Source organism: Leptinotarsa decemlineata, unplaced genomic scaffold (assembly GCF_025532065.1).
Source record: "Leptinotarsa decemlineata unplaced genomic scaffold, Ldec_3_MD MMD2_P_RNA_scaffold_7, whole genome shotgun sequence".
Taxonomy (NCBI): domain Eukaryota; kingdom Metazoa; phylum Arthropoda; class Insecta; order Coleoptera; family Chrysomelidae; genus Leptinotarsa; species Leptinotarsa decemlineata.
In genome coordinates, this window is record NW_027412534.1 from 5,839,315 (window position 1) to 5,863,682 (window position 24,368).

Sequence of the window (24,368 nt, forward strand, 5' to 3'; positions counted from 1 at the left end):
CCTTACTTTATTAGGTGTTCAAAATGTTCACCATTGGTAGCTAACCAAAAATACAATCTATTCTCGAATTCCTGTCGGACTTTTGTAAATGTTTCGTTATTAATATGTGTGCATGTGTCAGTAATCCTGTGTCTTAGATACTGAATGTCCTACGGGAAAGTTTTGTATACCATTGTCTTCAAATAACCCCAGAGAAAGAAATCCAATGGCGTTAAATATGGAGATCTCGCCGGCCATTCCAGAGCTCCTCTTCTGCCAACCCATTTGTCATGGTACCGTTGATCGAGCCACTGTCGGACATGTAATGCGTAGTGTGGCGGTGCGCCGTCCTGCTGAAAATGTAAATTTTGTTCATCCAAGATCGGGTTGTCTTCATCAACTTAGCGTTCTAAGGACTTTGTTATGAGTGGATCGATTACATTTTCCAATAAGTTTAAATACAATTTTCATTATCCCAGTATCTACAGTTATGCTTATTTACAAATCCATTAAGAAAAAAAGTTGATTCATCACTGAGGCAAATATTTTTATTAAATTCGGGTCATTTTGAATTCTCGCAGTCATTATTTCGCAAAATTCAATTCTCCTATCATAGTCACCCTCACTGAGAGTTGCTGAAGAATACTCATTTTGTAAGGAAAGAACTTGTTTAGTTTTAAAACTTTGTGTATAGAACCAACTAAAATATTTACTAACTTAGCGACTTTCGAAATGAAAGTAGTAGGCTCAACGGCGAATTGGCCCAAAATCTCAATCGGTGCGGCTTCCGTAAGAACTCTCGGCTGCTTTACTGCTTTGTTGCACACAGAACCGGTCTCTTCAAATTTTTGAACAAGGTCTAGAACATATCGGTGACTCACGTTTTGGCCTGCATGCCTTCCATTAAAAACCCGGGCTGTCCTACGAGCACACCTATCTTCAGCACCATAAATGAAAATAATTTCAGTTTTTTCTTGTAAAGTGTACACCATTACGATTTTTATTACTGTCAGTGCAACTGAAAGGAATAAATAATTCTGGTAAAAGTTTTCACCATTTAATTGTAACTGACGCCAAGAAGTAACTGTGTGCCCTTATCTCACTTTCAGCTAAAACATTTTTTTGCCCAATTTTATGAGAACGGATCAACCAATTTCAGTTTTCTAAACGGGGTTGAGTGAGTATTTTTAAGATCTTTAAAATGATGTGTTACAAGATAGGGGATGCCATTTAATATTATTAAGTGTGGGTAGATAGGGGTAAGGGGGTTAAACCTAAAATACCACTGGCAGTGGTTTTAAACTTCCCCCTCGATATCTAAATGGACGTGTTTTTTGCCCACGAAAAATTCTCCCTGCTAAACGAAGTACTAGGGGTGGGAACTTTTGAAATGAAGGCACTGTATACGTTTTTACAGATTGTCGGAGATCGGAATTAAACGCTATACCTCCGAAAATCTATGGTGAAAAGAGCCGTTAGTAATTCAATAATTCGAATTATCCATGGACTTGCAAAAGTAAATGGACTCAGCAAATCAATATCTACGACATAGTTTGTGTTGAAGACGCTAGATTCAAGGGCGTGCGTGTTTCGGGGAAAAAGGAGACCTGTGACTCTCCCTTCACCGACAGTGGCGCACGCAATTCAATTAATTGGCAGCTGAGAAAAACAAAAAAATGTGAAATTCCATATAAACTTTCGAGATAGATGTGATATTTTTATTAAAATGTTTGATTAATAATAAGTTTATTTGAAATTCAAGTATTCATATTCATTTTATAACAAGAAAATACAGACTGTACACAGCACGTTTCTAAAGAAATATTATTTTTATTATAATACATGAGATATGAACACTTGGCATTGTGGAATAGAAACAGTACCAAAGAGTAATGAAATGGGTAGGTACGTACATTATAAGGTTCACGTTCAGATGCTTGTTTCAGAAAGAGATGCTTTTTTATTGCTTTTTGAAAGCATTAAATTCTCGAGTCGATTCTCAAAAAAATATTTGTTTGCAACATTTTGAAACACTGTAAGTTGCCAAAATATGCACTGCACTTTTGGTACAAGAAGAGTTTTGATAAACAAACAACTGACAAGTATAAGAGGAACAACAAGACAACTTTTCGATTCGAATATTTTGATGGAATTCTAGTTTTTTCATTTTGAAATGCAAAATTACAAATATTCACGATATAGCACTTTTTATACTGACATAGTGACCACTGCACAACAGTGAATCTACTTGCTAAAAAGCATACTGACTTTACTGATCTTGATGAAATTCATATTGAAAAAAAATTAATGGAACATGCATCATTCTATATGAATGACGACGTATTTCTTTTACTAGCGACCCCAGTATATATCACTATTTTCTGCTTCAGTTCGTACTAATTTACTAAAATTGAATTTATAGCATTTTTTGTGAATAATTACACCATAATCTTCATTTCAGTCAAGCAATAGAGAAAGAATATTATTCGGCTCCCGTGAAATGGCCACATCTCTCATCCGTTGATTTATATACAATTATTATGAAATAAATGCTTCTGACTCGTTTTGTTGAAGTTATCTGATTTACTGTATGCCTCATGAATGATATAACAATGAATCTTTGAGTAAACGTTTCGTGTCAAAACTGCCATCATCAATTATATTTTCGAATATGAACCTGTCTGTTTTGATACAAATATTGATACAGCGTTTCATTTAAAATAAGTGACAACTATCAAACAGAAAAACAATTTATTTCATAATAAATTTTTGGGGAAAATAAAGCCAATTTATAAAATGAAATCTACATAACAAACTACATCAAATACTCGAATTGACGACCTCTTTGTTTAATGCATATACCTTGTATGTCCATACAATTTTTATGGCAATTTTCTGACATGATGGGTGTAATGTTATTACATGCATCTCTCATTTTGTGGTCAATAGTCGATATCTGTTTTAGATATTGTATCTCCAGAGAAAAAATTCGAAGTAGTAAGGTCTGGGGATCGAGCTGGTCAGGCAAATGTTTCATTGTTTCCAATCCATTTTGTTGGAAATGTTGCATCTAAATGTTCCTTTTCTATCACTGTATTGTGTATCTTTGCCCACAATATTATCAGCTAACTGAATGTTACACTGTATATTAATATTTCAGGAAATGAAAACACCTTCAGATAATTGTTATTGATTGCAAAAATCTAAATTATATAACAGTAATTTTTCTTACAACTAAAACAAAAAACCAACTAATGAATCGAAGAGGTTTCGGCAATTAAAGTCTCGGTGTTCATTTTTCGCGGCGAAAACAACTAAACTCGTTTGATCACTGCACTATTCGCCGCGACTACCGCTCGACTCCGTGGCTCGCGCCTTACAGATTCATGCATTCGTTTTGCTCGCCGGCCGCGCCCCACAACTCGCCCACGCGATTAGCTCGGTACATTTCGCCGGTCGTCGTTGCGCGTGGCTTCATAAGTACATTCCTATGCGTTTGTTTCGGTCGCTAGACGCTTCGCTGTTCGCACCGCGCGAATATTCGCATCGCAAGTGTCCTGTGGCCAGGCTGTAAACTCGTTTGATCACTGCACTATTCGCCGCGACTACCGCTCGACTCCGTGGCTCGCGCCGTACAGATTCATGCATTCGTTTTGCTCGCCGGCCGCGCCCCACAAGTCGCCCACGCGATTAGCTCGGTACATTTCGCCGGTCGCCGTTGCGCGTGGCTTCATAAGTACATTCCTATGCGTTTGTTTCGGTCGCTAGACGCTTCGCTGTTCGCACCGCGCGAATATTCGCATCGCAAGTGTCCTGTGGCCAGGCTGTAAACTCGTTTGATCACTGCACTATTCGCCGCGACTGCCGCTCGACTCCGTGGCTCGCGCCGTACAGATTCATGCATTCGTTTTGCTCGCCGGCCGCGCCCCACAAGTCGCCCACGCGATTAACTCGGTACATTTCGCCGGTCGCCGTTGCGCGTGGCTTCATAAGTACATTCCTATGCGTTTGTTTCGGTCGCTAGACGCTTCGCTGTTCGCACCGCGCGAATATTCGCATCGCAAGTGTCCTGTGGCCAGGCTGTAAACTCGTTTGATCACTGCACTATTCGCCGCGACTACCGCTCGACTCCGTGGCTCGCGCCGTACAGATTCATGCATTCGTTTTGCTCGCCGGCCGCGCCCCACAAGTCGCCCACGCGATTAGCTCGGTACATTTCGCCGGTCGCCGTTGCGCGTGGCTACATAAGTACATTCCTATGCGTTTGTTTCGGTCGCTAGACGCTTCGCTGTTCGCACCGCGCGAATATTCGCATCGCAAGTGTCCTGTGGCCAGGCTGTAAACTCGTTTGATCACTGCACTATTCGCCGCGACTGCCGCTCGACTCCGTGGCTCGCGCCGTACAGATTCATGCATTCGTTTTGTTCGCCGGCCGCGCCGCAAGTCGCCCACGCGATTAGCTCGGTACATTTCGCCGGTCGCCGTTGCTTCATGCGTTTGTTTCAGTCCCAAGACGCTTTGCCGTTCGCACCGTTCGAATATTCGCATCGGCGAGTGTCCCGGTGCCAAGCTGTTAGATATACCATATTTTCTAGTTTTATTTCTGTCAAATACACCACAATCTCTCAAATTTCTTTTTAAGCAGCTACGCATTTGAATGTTAGAAATACGACGATTCGGGTATAGCTCACCCTACGTATTTCTTGCTAAAGGAGGATTTCTTTTTGATTTTCCATAAGTGAATAACATATCAGTCCTTTCCTCATTTGAATACATCTTTAGTATCCGAGTGCATAAACGTCTGACAGTTCTCAACAGAAATAAACAGTTCTTCCCTTTTGATAGATACCAAGCAAAGCCTACGCGTTCAAAAATGGCAAATCAACTGAGGTGCTATTTAATTGTACCAGATTACACAACAATCGTTTTTCAACCAAAAATTAATATTTTCGATTCTTCCAGAATTGAGAATTATTCCATATAAAAATGGATTCAGGGAAATCAGCCTTAAAACAAGGATTACTGTAATACAAAAAAAATCCAAAAAGGAAAAATACAAATATTGGTTATCAAAATTATTGGATAATATCTGAGGTATGTCAAGAGTTGAATGCGTTTTGTAGAAATCAAAACAATTTACAGAAGAACTAACGATAGGTCCGTATTTCAAAATTGCTGTTACCTACTGATTATGGTAGTCATTTCAAATGAAACTATTAAAATATCAAGTGTGATATACAAATGGATTATTTCATCGCTTTTATCAATATTTGCCATGAAGGAGACAGGTCCGTATTTGAAAAAAATGATGATGGCCGTGTTGACGTTTATTTAAACATTTATTCAAAGATTTATTGTTACATCCTTATAGTACATTTCAAATGAATGAAACTTTCCCTTTCCATTTTTTAAATTTTCTGAAATAATATTTCTATTCGTTAAAAACCAGAAACAGCATTTTTAGTTTTCTCTGTAAAATTCGAGGACGAAATTTCGTGTAAATTTTCTCAGGCCATTGTACTGTTCTTCACGGTAGTCACCTTTTTTTCCATTTAATCGTCTTCATATCTATTACGAATATTACTGGAGTTTTTTCCCGACACCAAATCGTTATTTTTAACACCTCGACAAGTGTTTCGATCACTAAGTGATCATCTTCAAGAGGAAGATTAAACCCAACGAACAGACCGAGGTTAACGTCAGACTAGAGTCGTATGTAGTACCAAAATGAGGTATCTTGTTTTAATATATTAAAGTAGTTATTTAGATACATGGATGTATGATTAATACCAAGAATATAACATGGCAGTTTAATCTTCCTTTTGAAGATGATCACTTGGTGATCGAAACACGCGTCGAGGTGTTGAAAATAACGATTTGGTGTTGAGAGAAAAACTCCAGTAATATTTTAGTACTACACCAAAGGTTCTAAACAGTGCATCATAAATATCTGTTACGGTTTAGAATATAGCAATGTTACCACATAATAAAAAAAATGGACTGTATAATGAAAAATAAAATGTTTTATAGAGTTGCTGATATATTCAACACAAACCGTAAACACGTGTTTCTAGCTTAAATGACTTCGTACTTAGTAGGCACGGTGAAGCCAAGAAAAAGGATATAAACGACCATTGGTTACAGCATAAATAAACAGGAACACTCAAGAACCAACCACACATTTTTTAATTTTTATATTTTCATTGAAAAACTTTTGAATATAGTTGCTAGAGTAACAGTAATTTATGATATTATTTCCAGGAAGGTCCTTCTCGCAAGGAATCAGGGAAGCGGGGACGGAAGCCAGGCAGGAAATCAGCTGAAAAAATTGACATGAAAGCCAAATTGGGTAAGTTACTTCTCCGTATGTACATGTTCCTTGACGGTACATCAATTAATTGAAGTACGATATCTATTTTGTTGTGGTATCACAATGAGTAATAATCGTAACAAAAGAACATGAAAAACATGCATGAAATAATTCACTTTTTGAATTCGTGCAGTTACAGTCATCACAACAATATTGGAGCATCGATTTTGAAAAATATTTTCAATTGAACATTTCGAAACAAAACACCATGCAAAAGAATAGTCTCCTCAAGACATTTATTCCAATGTTTCTACACTTTTCATTGTCATCATCAGGGAAACTACACTGTGTAAACAGAACATTTTTATTTTTCTGATTGATTCGGCCGTTACTTGATGAAGATCCATAGTAATTTCACAAACTACACCTAAACGATTTGATCTCCACAAACTTTATTGAAAAAATATATCACAACATGTTTCGCTAAACATTAGCTTTTTCAAGTGATTAATGCTTGAAAAAGCTAATGTTTAGCGAAACATGTTGTGATATATTTTTTCAATAAAGTTTGTGGAGATCAAATCGATTTTTGTAGTTTCTCTGATATGTGTAATATGTATATATATATATATATATATATATATATATATATATATATATATATATATATATATATATATAAAGGTTAATGCAGTCAAGCTGCTGGAAAATGACAATCAAAAGATAAATAAATAAGTACCATTCTGATCATTCCCATATTGATTTCAATTTAAGAGCCACCGGTAGACAGCCGTTTCAGCCTATGGGCATCGTCAGTACCGGACAGGCGGTCCTCAACTGAAGACAAAATGTGAAAAACCATGTAAAGTATTTAACAGAAATAACTGTGTAAACGAAAGCGAGACATAAGTGGAATCACCTATTGGTATGTCAGTGTTGATGGTTTAACCAATCAACCAACAACTGTGGTGGGAGAAATTTGGGAAGCTAACCTGGAATGTCAATGTCATCGAAAAACGAATCCACATTTTTCTAGAAATGATATGAAATCGAGAAAGGTTAATGCAGTCAAGCTGCTGGAAAATAATTCCCTGAAAATCTAAAGATAAATGAATAAGTACCATTCTGATCATTTCCATATTGATTTCAATTTAAGAGCCACCGGTAGACAGCTGTTTCAGCCTATGGGCATCGTCAGTACCGGACAAGCGGTCCTCAACTGAAGAAAAAATGTGAAAAACCATGAAAAGTATTTATCACAAATAACTGTGTAAACGCAAGCGAGACATAAGTGGAACCACCTATTGGTATGTCAGTGTTGGTGGTTTGACCAATCAACCAACAACTGCGGTGGCAGATATGAAATCGAGAAAGGTTAATGCAGTCAAGCTGCTGAAAAATATTTCCATGAAAATCAAAAGATAAATAAATAAGTGCCATTCTGATCATTTCCATATTGATTTCAATTTAAGACCCCGGTACTGATGATGCTCTATAGGCTGAAACAGCTGTGTACCGAACCTACCGATGGAGGGTAGTCTTTAAAACACATTAATTAAAATTGTGATTAAAAAGTATAAAAATGAAATGATGGTGAATGAAAATATATTGTTAATCACAGTTCAAAAAGGTATTTGAATTTATTTTATGTATGAACCATGTGAAACTCAACTAGGTTAGAAACAAAACGGAAGTGTCATTTGAATTACATGAGAGAAGAGATCACTTGGTCTAAGCTGCTGGAGCAAACTCAGTCAAACTACAGTTGTAGATGTCTTGAAGGAGTGATTTATGGAGTTTTAATGCAAGAGGGAGGATTGTATTGATTAAGTAATATCAAATGAGTTATCTTCTAGAATATCCCAATTTCTATCTATTAGCAGTAAATATGAATAAATTTCACTTAAATGATTAAGTTTGTTTTTATTAAAGCAATTTTGTGACTGTGAAATGAATGCCATTTCCAAGAATAGCCTCTTCGAAACATTCTTTTCTTTAACTGAAATTTTGACTGAATCAAAGTCAAAGTAATAAAATTTTCAAATTTATATCAATTTATAATACAAAGTTAAAACTAACTGTTGTTGAGGTTGGCCGTGTCAAAAAAAGTTGTGAACTACGTGTAAGTACAATAAGACAAGTCGCTAAGTTAAAACGGCTCATGCCTGTGCCTTCTTTATACAGGGTGTTCCGTAAACACATGCTAATATTCAAGGAGGTAATTCTTAGACCCATTTTAAGAAAAAACTTCCTATGGACGTATGTCCTAAACGCCTTAACTTTTGAGATACATGGTGGCAAAGTTTTCAAAAATAGTCAGTTTTTTAATAATAACTGAGATAATTTTGTAGACATTTTTGGCATATTTGGTACATATGTTCCATGTCTCAAGGCGCATTTTCTGATGTACACAAATTTGTATTTTTTCAAACAGTGGCATCCCTACGGGTTTCGCATTGAATATTTTTGGGGAAAAAGTACTACGCCAATGCTTTCTTTTCAAAATAAAATCATTTTTAAAATCCTCATTTATTTTTGAGAAAATTTGATCTCCTGGTATTTCTTTGTCCGACGCATGATTTTCACTCAAAAAAATAAAAATCGACAGAAAGCAAATTAAGAAATTAGATCAATTCTAAAATGAATGAGAATCTGAAAATTGCTTCATAACGCATTACCAATTCCCTAATAATATTTGAAAACATAATCTGCAAAAAAATAAATTTTTCACAAAAACGAGTTTTATTTTATCTTGTGACAGTAAGTCTAAACGAATAGCACAAATTTGTTAATTAGTAATAATACCAAAACTGATTATAAAAATTGTTGGAAGTGGCCACCTGCACTTAGTATGCATGCTTCCGCCCTTCTACGCATGGAATTACGCACCCGTTCAAATATTCCCGGCGTATTTCGTATAGTTTCGCACAAGGCAATTATTCGCTCTCTTAAATCTTCTAAAGTATTAACGGGAGTTTTATACACAAGAGTTTTAAGGTGACCCCATAAAAAAAATCTAAACTGTTGAGATCGGGGGATCTTGCTGGCCATTGCTGAGGTCCTCCGCGACCTATCCAACGATTAGGATAAACTGTATTTAAATGGTTTCGGACAGTTACACTGAAATGAGCAGGGGCGCCATCGTGCATGTACCATATTCGATTCCTTAACGCAAGTGGCACATCTTCCAATAACCCAAGGCGTCCTGATAGAAAAAATGGGCCTATTAGATGATCACCTATAATTCCTGCCCATACATTAACCGAAAATTGGTGTTGGAAATGGGTTTCGGTTATTGCATGGGGATTTTCTTCAGCCCACACATGATTGTTATGGAAATTTTGAATGGCATTCTGAGAAAAATTTGCTTCGTCTGTGAACAAAATTTGTGTCTCAAACTGCGGATTTAGTGCAATACTTTGTAGATACCACTGACTGAAGTTCACACGCTGTGGAAAATCTCTGGGGAGTAATGCCTGCACTCTTGAAATATGGTATGGATATAACAAAAAATCAACCAAAATACGCCAAACAATTTGATGACAAATATCCAGAGTTCTAGCGGTCTTCCTCGTACTCGTCTCAGGATGTTCCTCAATTTCTTGCAGCATCGCTTCCTCAATTTCAGGAGTTCTTACTACACGAGGTCTACCTTCCGGAGTCCCTTTCTTAAAACTACCAGTTTCCCCAAGTCGACGATGAATATTTGAAAAGGTTCGGCTATCTGGTAAGGCACGATTAGGATATCTTTCCTGATAAATGCGCCTGGCTTCTGTTGCATTACCATCGGCAAGGCCATATACGTAATGCATTTGCACCATTTCCGCATTCGTATAATTTACCATATTTACTGATATTCAGAAAAACAGGGACTACCAAAATAACTTCAATAACACTTCAAAATCAATCAAAACGCGCTGTGACAGTTTTTAACACCAACACCTTACTTTAAACCAACATCAATATTAGCTACTGACGTTTGTACATACAGAGAATTCGTTTTTTATTGCTATGGTGGGTACGCTGTTTTTTCTGCTTTTAATCTTTAAAAGAAATCACATATCGACAAACTCCATATTTCCAAGAGGTGCAGTAAATAAATTCTGCTACACGTCATTTATTCCAGGATAACTAAATTTATGTTTTCAAAAATTATTAAGCGGTGCTGCGTTATGACGTAATTTTAATTGAGAACAGTGCATCTGACAACAAACAAATACCTTTTAGATCCTCAATTATTTTGCAACAAATCTGATCTCTTAGTTTGCTTTCAGTCGATGCACGATACCGCATCAGATTTTTAAAGAATATATCCTTAAGTAAAGCGATTTTTAATTTTCTGAGCGAAAACCATGCGTCGGACAAAGAAAACCCAGCAAATCAAATGTGCTCAAAAATGTATGGAGATTTTAAAAATAATTTTTAATTCACGATAAAGCAGTGGCGTAGTATTTTTTTCGCCAAAAATATACATTTCAAAACTCGTACGTACGCCACTGGCAGAGAAAATTAAGAAAATTGTACATCAGAAAATGCGCCTTGAGGCATGGAACATATGTACCAAATATGCCAAAGATGTCTACAAAATTATCTCAGTTATTATTAAAAAACTGAATATTTTTAAAAACTTTTCTCCATCTATATACAAAAAATGTTGGAAACTTCCATAGGAAAGAAGAAAGCAATTAATTTCAAAATAAACTCTTTTCAAATATAATCCTTTCAGACAATTTGTCTCAAAGGATTATTTTAAAAGAGTCTCTGAAATCTGGATTCATAGTTGCAATATAATAATTTTTTCTTCTTTATTTTTCAGAACGCAGTCGTCAAAGTGCCAGAGAATGTAGAGCTCGTAAGAAACTTCGATACCAATATTTGGAAGAACTTGTTGCTGACAGAGAAAAGGCAGTATTTGCGTTAAGAAAAGAACTTGAACAGGTACTCACCTAAATCATCTCTTTTATTGTGGAATAGTGAAAACTCTTTCATTTCCTACAAAAATTCAGAATGTCTGATAATTGTATACCTCTCATGTGTTATAGGAAAACCCTTTTTTATAGCATAGATTTTTTCATCATAAAGGCAAATTGTTTATAAAACTTTTATCAGTAATATATCAATTCAGGTTAACATTCATCGAAATTGTTTAGATCCAGCTGTTTGATTAGAGAAATAATCAGATCATCATAATGGGAGATTTCATTCTTCATCTCTGAAATGTATTCAAGTTTTCGAATGAGACAGGTGATGCAGGTTATCAAACACAAAGATTTGTAGTTAATTATGGTTAGAATGGTGAACGAGCACACTAGAAGTGAACGCCTTAGTTTCAACACCTTCCTTCAAGAAAAAAGAAATACTTCACCCTGCTTGTACACAATGGAAATTTGTGTGTATGTTTTCAAAAATTAAAGTCGGGTTTCCTCTAATGGTGAAATAGGGCATGAGTAAGGTTACTCCTAAAATGATAGGCTTATCTTAGATGTAGACATCTCACTGTCGTCTTTCTCTCCACTGGTGGCTCTACTCATACAAATAACAACAGGCAAAAAATTATATTGAGTTCTGCGAGCTCCAGCTTGGATTGCTTTCAAAGGACCTAATGTTATAGGTTATAAAAGAAACCAAAACATTAGAAGGGTTTGAAACAAAAAAAATTAATCCAAACTTTCAAAAAGAACTCGTCCATGGCGTATTCCCTTACCGAATATAAATACTCTGCTACTATCCATGAGTAAAGCAACCACAAATCCCCAGCTGATCCAAGCTGATTACCAAACTGTAATGTCTCAATACCCACTTCACCAGAAAATTTTCACTGACGCCTCAAAAACAACTCGTGGTGTAGGATGTGTATTCGTAACGAACAAGACCGCCTGTAAATTTTCTTTACATGAATCTGCCACTATTCTCACTGGAGAACTTTATGCCATATAAAGCTCTTTCCTTCATTAAAATGGCACCTGGTAAAGAGTTTTTGGTAATTATGGACTCTCTCAACTCCCTTATTTTTTTGTCGAGAATATATACCAATTACGTACTGCTAAATATGATAGAAGAGATGAATCAACTAGATAACAGGAAAGTAACCCTCCTGTGGGTTCCTTCACATACTGGGATTTCTGGAAACGATATAGCCGATAAACTTGCCAGAGAAGCTGTAGAATATCCAGCATGTAATCTCAGTATGAAAGCATTGCCGATGGATCTCAAATCCTATTTCCATTGCAAAATTGTAGAAATGTGAAATCACCACTGGTCTCAAAAACCTTCCAAACTCAAGGAAATCAAGGCTACATTATATCCTTGGAACAACTAAGCAACAAACCGCTTCCATCAAATCATAATTACCAGATTACGACTGGGCCACACTCGCCTTACGCATGAACATCTATTGAGGAAAGAACCGCCGCCAAAATGTTTCGCGTGTGAAGTTTTGACTGTTAAGCATGTTCTGGTAGAGTGCCCACTGTTCACAGTTGAGAGACTGAACAATAAAATTCCCTCCAAACTAAGTGAAATTTTCCAAAATAGCAATACCAACAATATTGTTGAGTTTCTTAAAGAATGTAACCTTTTATTTAAACTGTAATGTAAACAACTGCAATGTTTCAGATATATTTTATATGTTTGCCGCTAATAGCTACGGCTGATGCGGTTAAAAAAAAAGTTTTGAATGCGTTTTATTTATAGCGTTTTTGATTATTCAACTTGAACGGATGTATGGTGTGTGCATGTTGTGTGTGTCTAGTTTATGTGTACTAGTCTGTAATTTATTTTGTAATTTAGCTTCAAGTTTCACTGATCATTCCTAATACAATAACTCGTAAAACTGTCAAACTAGAAAATAAAAGGATTTGATTTGTCTGAATTACTTATCATTTATTATCAAATTACTCTTTGAACTGAAGGAACACAATAAAATCATGCGATATTGGACACTAAAATTCTACCGAATCGAATTGTCTTCTCTTCAATACTGTAATATTATTGAGTACTGAACTTGGTGATGTACAAGTAACAATATGTAATAAATAGGAGGGCTAGCACGGAAAATTGAGAATTCCTGAGAGATACAAAGCGTATAAACACTCCATAGAGCAGAGCTTTTTTTATAAATTTAGGTCATTTTCACGAAAGGATGCTGAAAATAGGCTCCAAGGTATTAGATAAATATGTATTAAAAAATTCTGGGTCACTATACTAACCACCAAACGATTTGTGTGATGGCAATGTCACTAAGTTGATCAACAGAATAACCATATTCATTTTATTCATTGATTTACTTTACAAATGTAAAATATATTATAGGTAACTCAAGATGACTATAAGTTTGATTTGTGGTTCAAAACATGAAACACCCAATGCTACATCATATTTTTTGCAAATGAGTGCGGATCTGACAATTTTATTTTTTGTACTACAGTTCCCGTACCATGGTATGTTCCCCCTTATTGGTAAATGCTTACCCTGCGACCAATTTCCGTGTAGCATCTGTTGTACTACAGTTCCCGTACCATGGTATGTTCCCCCTTATTGGTAAATGCTTACCCTGCGACCAATTTCCGTGTAGTATTTGTTGTACTACAGTTCCCATACCATGGTATATTCCCCCTTATTGGTAAATGCTTACCCTGTGAATAATTTCCTTGTAGTGTTGTGTTTACAGATCTTCCATTTTGTTTTGGAAACAATAACTTTTGGATCCGGTCTTTTTCTGGTACAGAAAGCTGTAAGCTTATCAGATGAACAGTTAGAATGCATGTTTCTTTCATAAAATCGTACGAAATGCTACATGGTATAATATTCTAAATTTTTTTAGATAGATTTGAATTTAATTCGATGGAGTCAAGCAATAATGTGCCTCTTGGGAGTTGTTTTTCCAAGATGTAGGGGGGTCATCAATTGAATTGTTACTATCATAAAGTTCACTATCAGATTCCAATTATCAAAGGTCAACACATAAACATGATAATCTGGAAAAACATCCAGAAGTGCTTGGACCACCACAAGGTGTTGAACCACCAATGCTTCCATATGTAACGGAGCAAGAAATTACTTTAGTGTCGTCTGTAATTCCATTGAGCAATTCATAAAGTTCATCAAAGTTCGCAGTAATTCGGTCGATTGAATTTGGTAATACAATTTTCTGCAAGTAAAATAATACAATCAGTCATTCAAACAGAAAAACACAGTTATTTTTGCCACTAACTGATTTTTATAATATTTTGTGCATGTTACTTATTTTTGTGGTGCAGTGTACGTGAACCATATTTACATTACGCCTGCTATTTTCTCAAGCGTAACAACATATGTAAAACAGTGGCCCAGAACACTTTCTGAATACTATGATACAAATATTGAATATCATATAGTCGATAATAATTGACATAATACTTGAAGAGATAAGAAGAGAGACATTGGAAGATGATCATGGACCAATCTTTGCCAAGATTGAAAGCACGTGCTTGAAGATCCGCCAAGATATGGAGAATACCCACAATAGAAAGTGGGGGAAGTTAGTGAGGAAACAATGCCTAAATGCAGACCGAAAACAGGACAACTATGAAGCCGCCAACGTCATCAACATGAGTTCCCGCCCGCTCACGGGAATAGAGGAATCAATGTTGAGAAAAGGCCTAAATTTCGCCATTACGCCAACATCTGTGCCCACTTTGGAGATAATTACTGCAGTGGAATCCACCAGTTCCCTTATTGACCAGACCGAGGCAGAAGAGTTCAGATGGAAAATTAGAGAACAGCTGGATCGAGAACCAGTTCCAACATCTAACATCAACAATGAAGAACGTAGAGCTCTGAACAGCCTACGTAGAGACAACACCATCAAGATCCTACCTGCAGATAAAGGAAACGCTACTGTGGTAATGGATACCGTTCTCTACGAACAGAAGATCGAAGAGGTTCTTCAGAAGGAACGATACACAAAGATCGTACGGGACCCTACTGCATCAATCGAAAGAAAGTTGTACAAGATTTTGAAAAAACACCAAGTCTATTTTTCGGACAAGGAAAGATCATCGCTAACACCGCGCCACAGTAAGCCCCCTTGTATGGACTACCCAAAATTCCGCTTAGACCGATCATCAGCTCCAGAGATTCGGCTACTCAAAACTTGTCTAGATTTTTACTTCCCTTAATACAACCATTACAGGAAAAAACATCATCTTTTGTGAAGAATTCAAGGCATTTTGTCGAACTACTAGGGTCAATTGAGGTCACACAGGAAGATCAACTAATTAGTTTCGACGTGGAAAGCCTTTACACCAACGTTCCGGTCGAAAAAGCACTCCAAATCATACAGAGAAAGCTATCCGAAGACGGGAACCTGAAAGAGAGAACGAATCTTCCTATAGAAGTAATCATGGAATTTCTAGGATGCTGTGTACGAAACTGTTATTTCCAACTGAAGGACGAATTCTTTACACAACATGAGGGACTGCCAATGGGATCGCCACTTTCACCAGTCATAGCCAACATATATATGGAGTGGTTTGAAACTCTGGCCATTGAAGAAGCCCACAAGAAACCTCGAGTCTGGTTGAGATATGTTGACGATACCTTCATAATATGGAACCATGGGAATACTGAACTAGACGCCTTCCTGAAACACATCAACAGCGTGAGACCTTCCATCAATTTCACAATGGAGAAGGAAATCCACAACGAATTGCCATTCTTAGACGTTTTGGTGAAGAGGACCGACACTAAGTGGGAAACATCTGTATACCGAAAATCTACTCGTACGGAACAGTATCTGAAACACGAATCCAACCACCATCAATCGACTAAAAGAGGAATCATCAAGACTCTATTAGACCGTGCTTTTGGGCTCTGTAATACGAAGGAAGGTCTCGAGAAGGAACTAGACATCATCAAAAATGATCTTAACGGAATGGCTACTCCAAAGCGATGGTAGAAAAGACTTTGGCTAGAAGACAGCAGGAGCCTCGCAAGGAAGAGAAGCCGTCACAACCAGTGCTTGCACTTCCCTACATCAGAGGGTTGTCGGAGAGGATAAGAAGAATTGGTTCCAAGTACAACATCAGAACCTGCTTCAGATCCGGTAACACTATCCGTAGCATCCTCACGAAAACCAGGCCACCAAACGCGGACTGCGATTCCAAGAATTGCGTTTACCGGATACCCTGTGAGTGTGGAGAATCCTATATTGGTGAAACTAAGAGGCCATTGAATGTTCGCATTGCCGAGCACAAGAAACACACACAGCGAGGGGAAACCAGCAAATCAGGAATAGCAGACCATGTTTGGACCCATCAACACAACATCGAGTGGTCCCAAGCTGAGATCTTGCACAGAGAGGAACATTGGTTCAGGAGAAAATTCAAGGAAGCCGCATACATGTTGTCCAACAACGTATTCAGCCAAGCCAGCGTAGAAATACGCAACATATGGAAACCCATCATCAAGCGAAAAATGGCCAACTCCTGCCAAAACGGTCATCTCCCACGGAACCAGTGAAGCGGAAAATGGAAAGCGGGGATAAGTGAAAGTAGGTACTCGAACGACCTATAAATAGTATCTCTCGGAGGAATCAGTCCAGTCATCACCCAAAGACGATAGTAGATACTAACAATCGAAACGTCGTGAACTAACGTGACTTGGAATCTCTCCACTTTTTATTTTTAATTTCTTTTTTCATTTCTTTATTTTAATTTATTCAATTGTTCTATTTTTACTTGTATTTTATTTCACTATTATTTTATTTCAGGTTTATTTTGGTTAATATAATTGTTATTTTCAGCCATTCATTTTCAATTCTTCGTTTTTATTTGTTTCAGGGATTTCAAATCATTTTATATAATAGACAATGGAAGTCCAAACTAGTGAAATTCATCACGAAACATTGTCAATCACCTTCAAACAAATATTGGATGGATCCTAAAATTCCTAAATTCGAAAAGGGCGAGCTGCATAGATCTAGTTGGTCGTTGAGCGTTATGAACTTTGGGTCCTTGTACAACTCATTTATTTCCAACGCTTCCAATAAATTCATCTCCCTTCCTTTGTTACATGTATGAAGAATTTTCAAGTTTCCTTTATTTATTGTATGGTTTGTTTCTTTTAGATGTCCATATATGGCTGATTTTTTATCTGATAATACATGTTCTCATTGGAGATCAGTTTTTCAATTAAGTTGGCGGGAATATGGTTGTTATATGCTATTTGCTTCATGATCTTAATTTCTTCTTGAAAAGCCTCCTCTGATGACGGTATCATAAATGCTCTATGTATCATAGATCTGAAGGCCGATAATTTGTGTGCCTTATAAGCCGAAACCGTTCGTCACGAATAAAATAAACACAGTAGAAACTAGACAAAAGTATTTTCTTTATTCTATATTCAACATGAATTTCTACAAAATAAATAAGTCATTAATTGAACGAGAATACTCAAAAACTTAATCTCACTTCATGCCAATTTGATGTTATTCTTACCTCCACTCTAGGATCAACATAGAATAACAAACACTACTTTTTGGGAAAAAAAGTTTTGGCTTTCTACTTCTCCATCTTTATAAAAAAAAGATGGGAATCTTTCAAAGATTTTTTGCAAAGATATGCAAAGAAGTAAATTTTAGACACAAAAGCCCTCTCGAAAGAAAAAGTACCTTTTAAACAACTACTTTTATATAAACATTGGGTTAAAACTTACAAAAACACTTTTTCCTGTTCAGTTTGTACTCCAAACATTCCTTATGGTATTGAAACACTCATCCTCAATGGCGGACATCCGATGTCTCGGAATGACACTCCAGGCTTATTGCCATTTAACACCAGACGAATAAGCAAAAAGACAAAACCTTTCCCAAAAATTAATCTCTCCTAAAAATATTCCCTTTTCAATTGAAACACTATTTGTTTCAACAATATTTGCATTAATAGAAATGGCATAACTCAAATATAACACAATTGAAAACTGCTAAATTTTTATGCATTGCATGTGCCTGGTGATCACTTGAACGATCACTTATTGATAACAGTAAGCACAAATGAAAAAGTGTTCAGCCTGATGGGCATCAACCATTCAAGTAAAGCATTACTTCACTTATGAACATTCTCCCATTTAGAACGTTTGTTAATTTTCACTATGATCCTTACGGAGGAGTACAATAATAACCAACCAAATGGTTGATGTAGAAAAAGTTGCCTATTTCAGAGCTTATTTAAAAACTTATTTAAATTCTGGAAGTTTTGATTAGTTTCGGAGATTTTCGAAAGGAACCGAAATTTGCTAATTCTGATTTAATTATTTATGGAGTTATTCAAGATGACCTTTACGGATTTTTTATCCTACGTTTTTTCTCCAAAAATCATAATCTCTCAATTTTTTGTGGGAACTGGAAAAAATAATTACACAATATGAGTTGGTCTTTTTGACGACAACTCCTCAGATGTATTAAGCATAATCGCCTTTTTTTTAAATGTGAAAACCCCACTCAAATAATCTCTGAAATTACCAACTTTTTCTTAATTCCATCGACTGTTTCTGATTCTCCCATGCTTACCCTCCTTATCTTGGACCTCCTCCTCCTTATCTTGGACCTCCTCCTCCTTATCTTGGATCCAAGTTTGCTGAGTTTGCTTCAGCATCATATATTATTACTCTTTATTAGCAAATAATGCTCTTCATAGTACAGTCAGTCACTTATAAAATACAAAACAATGAAAAATATGAAAAATATATATAAAATTAGAGACAAGTCACATTTTAAAAACAAGAAACTAGAAAACAAGACGTATTATTGATGACAATTACTTGAAATATATTCACTACATTTTCTTTTGAATGAATTTAATGGAGTAAGTCAAATGGAGTATGTAATGGAGTAAGTCAAACTTAAGTTTTGTTGACGAAAGAAATGTTAATTTTCTTATGTTCTGCATATTGAAAAATTTAAATTGCCTGATATCAATATATGGACAGATATCAAGATAAACATTGCCGAAAAAAAAACCTAAACTTTCATAGTAACATATTGTTAATAGTCTCAAATAATATTCAAGGCAATGTTCTTCATCATTTTAGTACAGTTTTGTGAGAAAGAAAGAAATGAAATAGACCAATTATTATTTATAATTCGAGTGAATGTAAAGTAGGCTAGAATTGTGATTTATCTGATGATAGTACATGTCAAATTCACTACCATTGGTAGCAACTCTAAACAGAGGATAGTGTTTTCCATAGTTGCAATGATGAAGGTCTACAGCAAAAGTTTCTGTATGCGTTGTACTCGTAAAAGGAACACGTAAACCAATTCAGATTAATAGTAGGATGACAGTTCATTGAAGAGCGAAATATTTGAAATAAGAAATTCAAGTTGGTTTCCAATTTGCAATTACATAACTTGTGTATATTTGCAGTTCTACGAATATCATTTAATGAATAGTCTTTCGAAGGCATTGTTAACTTGAACACTTGAATAAATCTGTTTTGCACCTTTGTGATGTGCACATGACTTCCATAAGATTTACTAAGAAAAAATACACTACCTTTGGACATTCAGTAACCGAAAAGTCCTTAGAAGTACGACAAAGAAAGCCTAGCATTTTCATTGCCCTATTCATAATATGATTTTACTGTAAATAAAAATCCATTTTCCAGTTGAGTTCTCAGTTGAAAAACGGTATATAAAATTTGTTTTTACCTAATGATTAACAAACTATAAAATTAACCCAAAATCGTTACATGGAATCTTTCACTATCAGTGAATTTCAAAATTAAAAGCATTGTTCGATTAAAGGTTTGTTTGGAGCAGTAGCCATATCATTTCGTTTAAATTTTTTTGTGTCAGTTTGTGAACTTATATTGGATGCACAAATTGATGACATATGCGCATTATCTCATTTTCCTAACTATGTATCGATTGATAATGAAATATCTATTAATGTACATATATCAAGATATACATTGCTGAAAAATATAACTAAACACAATTTGCATATTGTTGAAAGTCTGTAGTGGCCGTAGGGTATCAGGAGTTCTTGCCATATGGTCAATAAGGAGTATTATCTTGGAAGTTATGCGTCGCTTGCGAGAAGAGATATGAACAAAAGTCTCAAAAAATATTTAAGGCAATATTTTTTGTCATATTAGTGAGAATGTATGGTGAAAAATTGAATGTAGTATTCTATAAGTGAGCCTATCGAGGCTAACAGTTTAGATTGTTTTGGTTATGTTTGAAATATTAAGATGATTTGTAACGGATAATTTCTCGTTCCTTATTAAAAGAGATTAGTAGAAGTAATCTGTTATCTTGATAATTCTTAACTTTTGTCAAAGAAAATTACAAGAGTTGTAAAATATTTGTTTTTATATATGTATTATCATCAACTGTCGCAAAAATCAGATGCATGAATTTTTGAATTAGTGTTTTTTGTTTCAGTATCATTTGTGGGCAAAAGAAATTGATGCTGGTAGAATTCCAGAGGGTCTCCATGAAGCTTTGGATGACCTGACTCTAAAACAGGAACATAGAAATTAAGTGATATTCTACTTGTTTTATAATATAAATTTTTCAAATTGTTAATAATAATTCAATATTATGATATATATCTAAAAAAACATATTAATTACATATGAAAAAAATATATTTTCTCCTGCACTTTGACTAACATTTCATCATTTTTAACATGCCATGTGGTTTTGTAAAATTCACCACAAGAGAGGTGAAATAAATATATGAAAACGTCCGCAAAACACCTATAGAAAGTTCAAAGTGAGTAACACTTTTGCTAGGCAAGACATAAATGAATACTAGGTAACAATGAAGTGACTTAATAAGTATATTGATATTATGGAGTCGATGTAATAGGAAAGTGATATGCGGTCAACATGCACAAAGCAATTGTCACTCCAATCTGAAGATAAGAGAATAATTCTTGTGATACAACAAAACCCGGCCAGTTAGTGTTGTTCCCTCGATATCTGGGGTTATTGGTGTTCTGTATTTTTCAAAGGGTAACATCCAATTACATAAGTGCTGTGGTAAGCAGAGATTTTGAAAATAAATTATATATTACTATGTCTATAGTTTATACTAAACAAATGTTTCTCAAGTAGACGTAATTTGTTTGTGCTCTAGTGCTAGTGCATATCACTCCATACCTCTAAAATGCCTTCTTTGATTTGTGTGCAGGCAATCATGCCTGCATCAGGTTAACGTCCTCTGAAACAAAATCTATTAATTTCATAAAGTGTTGCAGATGGAATTGTAATAATTATGATTTGCGGCCATTGTTAAGCCCGTATGACACGGTTCAGTTTTTCACTCATAAAATGAATCAATTTTGTAGTCAGGAAATCATCAATAATAAAATGGATGATTTTATGTGCGAAAATATATGCTGTGTGACATTATACAAGATATTCTCACCAGAGGCATGTCCAATGGATCCCATCAAATGTCAAATCATAGTCATATATGTCATGGTAAAATCAAATTAAGGTTGGGAATAATATTTATATGGTATACTTTAAAATAACGGTCTCCTTTCAACAATATCTAATGATCTGTAGTTTGGCAGTAGTTATTACTACTCTCAGCTTATTTATTTTGAAAAAAAAATGGGAAAAGGAGAAGAAAACTTTGGTCTCGAGACTGGCTGCAAAGGAGAAATTAGAGACGAGGAGTTCTCAACATGCTGAAAAATGAACTCCTTATTGAAGATCCTGTATCATATACTAATTTTATGAGAATGAATGAAGAACAGTTTACTTTTCTATTGAACAAAATTAAAGATACAATTTCTAAAAAGGATACAAACATGAGAGAATGTATTTCAGCAGAAAAGAGGTTTGTTTCATAAATTCTATTATGTTTAGATTTAAATTTTCAGACTGACTATAACTCTTCGATACTTAGCAACTGGGGAGACTTATCGTAATTCCAGAAGTATGTCAAGCTATCTACTCAAGGTTGAGAGAAGAGTATTTGAAATGTCCTTTTACATCAGATGAATGGAAAAAGGTGGCTGACGAGATCCATATAAAGTGGAATTTTCCAATGTGCTTAGGTGCATTGGATGGAAAACATATAAACTTCAGACCACCAAAAAGTGCTGGTTCTTTTCATTATAATTATAAAGGAAATCATAGCATCGTTTTGCTAGCACTCGTTGATGCGAACTATTCAATTACCTATGTTGATGTAAATGGTCGCATTAGTGATGGTGGAGTATTTAGGGATAGTTCTTTATGCAGATTGATGAAAACTAATAAATTAAACTTTCCTCCAGACCAAACACTACCAGGGCGAAATATTCCTGTCGCCTATAACATATTTATTTATTTACGGGTAAACCCCAATATTTGTTTACAATAAATTGTGTAACAATAAAAGCTTATACTATACTATACTAATTATTATAAATACCTTTATGTGTGTAACAAAAGACAATAAAAACAGACAGTATTACCTAATAAAATACATTTATATGACTAATGAGCGAGAGACTTGTTTTTTAAAAGTATTTTGATTATCACAGAAAAAATTGACTTTATCACAGTAGTTATTTCCCAGTCTCAACATTTCAGATGAAGGAGAATGATAACCATAGTTGGTTGAGTAATAGTGTAAAAAATATCTTTTTTTGTCTAGTGGACCTCTGTGGAACGTTGAAGTTGATAAGAGATAGAATTTCCGGACAATCAATGAGACCAGATATAATTCTGAATAGATAAACCAATGTCGCAGTTGTTCTTCTATCCTCAAGACTCGACAGAGATAATATACACATCACTTCACTGTAACTGTATTCACCTATAACCAACCCTAGTTTGTATGCCATGGTCCTTAGAAATTTATTTTGCACATTTTCTAATTGTTGTTTATACTTATGGTAGTAGGGACTCCAGATGATGGTGTTATACTCTATGATAGGGCGTACTAAAGAGCAATATAATACTTTGGTTGTGAATGGAGAAAGATTGGTTGATGATCTCACAATAAAGCCGAGCATTTTTAGAGCTCTCATAGAAACAGAATTCACATGGTTGTTGAAACAAAGCTTGGCATCTAACAATATACCCAAATCATTACACTCTTCTTTACATTCCAACATGTCATCATTCCAAAAATATTTAAATTTGATTGGTGATCGAGACCTACTGAACATCATTGAGTAGCATTTCTTTGTGTTGAGATAAAAACAGTTTGCTTCACACCAATCAGAAATGGAGTTTATATCACTCTGAAGAAGATTAGCATCATGGCCACTTTCTACAACCTTGAAAATTTTCAAGTCATCGGCAAATAACAAGATTTTTGAATTAGTGATATTTGAGCTAATGTCATTGATAAAAAGGCAGAACAACAAAGGGCCAACATAGTTGGAGATGATGCTTTCCCCTTGACAAAAAGAATCCTGAAACCATTTCCCTTTAGGAATGCTTCAACTGAGCAGCGTTTTTTTCAACTACCGAATATCTCGAGCTCGTAGGATAGTGGAGAACGCTTTTGGGATCCTTAGTAATCGGTTTAGAATATTATTAACAACAATTACTTTGAATCCAGATAAAGTTGAAATAATCACACTTGCTTGTTGCTGTTCACATAATTATCTGATGAAAACATCAATTACTGATAATTGTAATGAGGATATTTTTTTTGAAGATAGTTTAAAGATAATGCAAGGTCTACAAAATCACCAAGGAGGAAATAGGTCACCTAAACTTGCTCAGCATATGAGGGATGAATTCATGGCTTATTTTATGTCTGAAGGAGCAGTAACTTGGCAGATAGATACAATAAATAAATATAACCATTGACAAACCATGAGCAGACAATCATTTATGGAAACCAACACAGTTGCCTTATACTTTTAAACATAATGCCTATCCATCAAATGGTTGTATAAAATTTAGAATCTATAACAAAAAATAAAAATTATAATTTCTACAGATACTATTTATCACATTCCTTGATTAAAATTCTAATCAATGGATTTCAATGAATCAGTCATCAATGAGGTACTGATATAAAATGGCATCAATGTCTTGTTGTGCCCTCAATCTCTTTCTGCAATCTGTGATAGATTTC

The 24,368-nt window shown here is 35.4% G+C and overlaps 1 protein-coding gene across 1 annotated transcript in view; it reads left to right on the forward strand.

Annotated features, from left to right (window-relative positions):
• Positions 1–20,939, forward strand: part of REPTOR-BP (REPTOR-binding partner) — a 105,014-nt gene extending 84,075 nt beyond the window's left edge. Inside the window, exons 2-4 of the mRNA XM_074170267.1 lie at positions 6,241–6,328; positions 11,106–11,227; positions 20,715–20,939. Coding sequence (XP_074026368.1) covers positions 6,241–6,328; positions 11,106–11,227; positions 20,715–20,813 — 309 coding nt within the window. The 3' untranslated portion in view covers positions 20,814–20,939. The remainder of the gene's footprint in view (positions 1–6,240; positions 6,329–11,105; positions 11,228–20,714) is intronic.
• Positions 20,940–24,368: the final 3,429 nt, after the last annotated feature.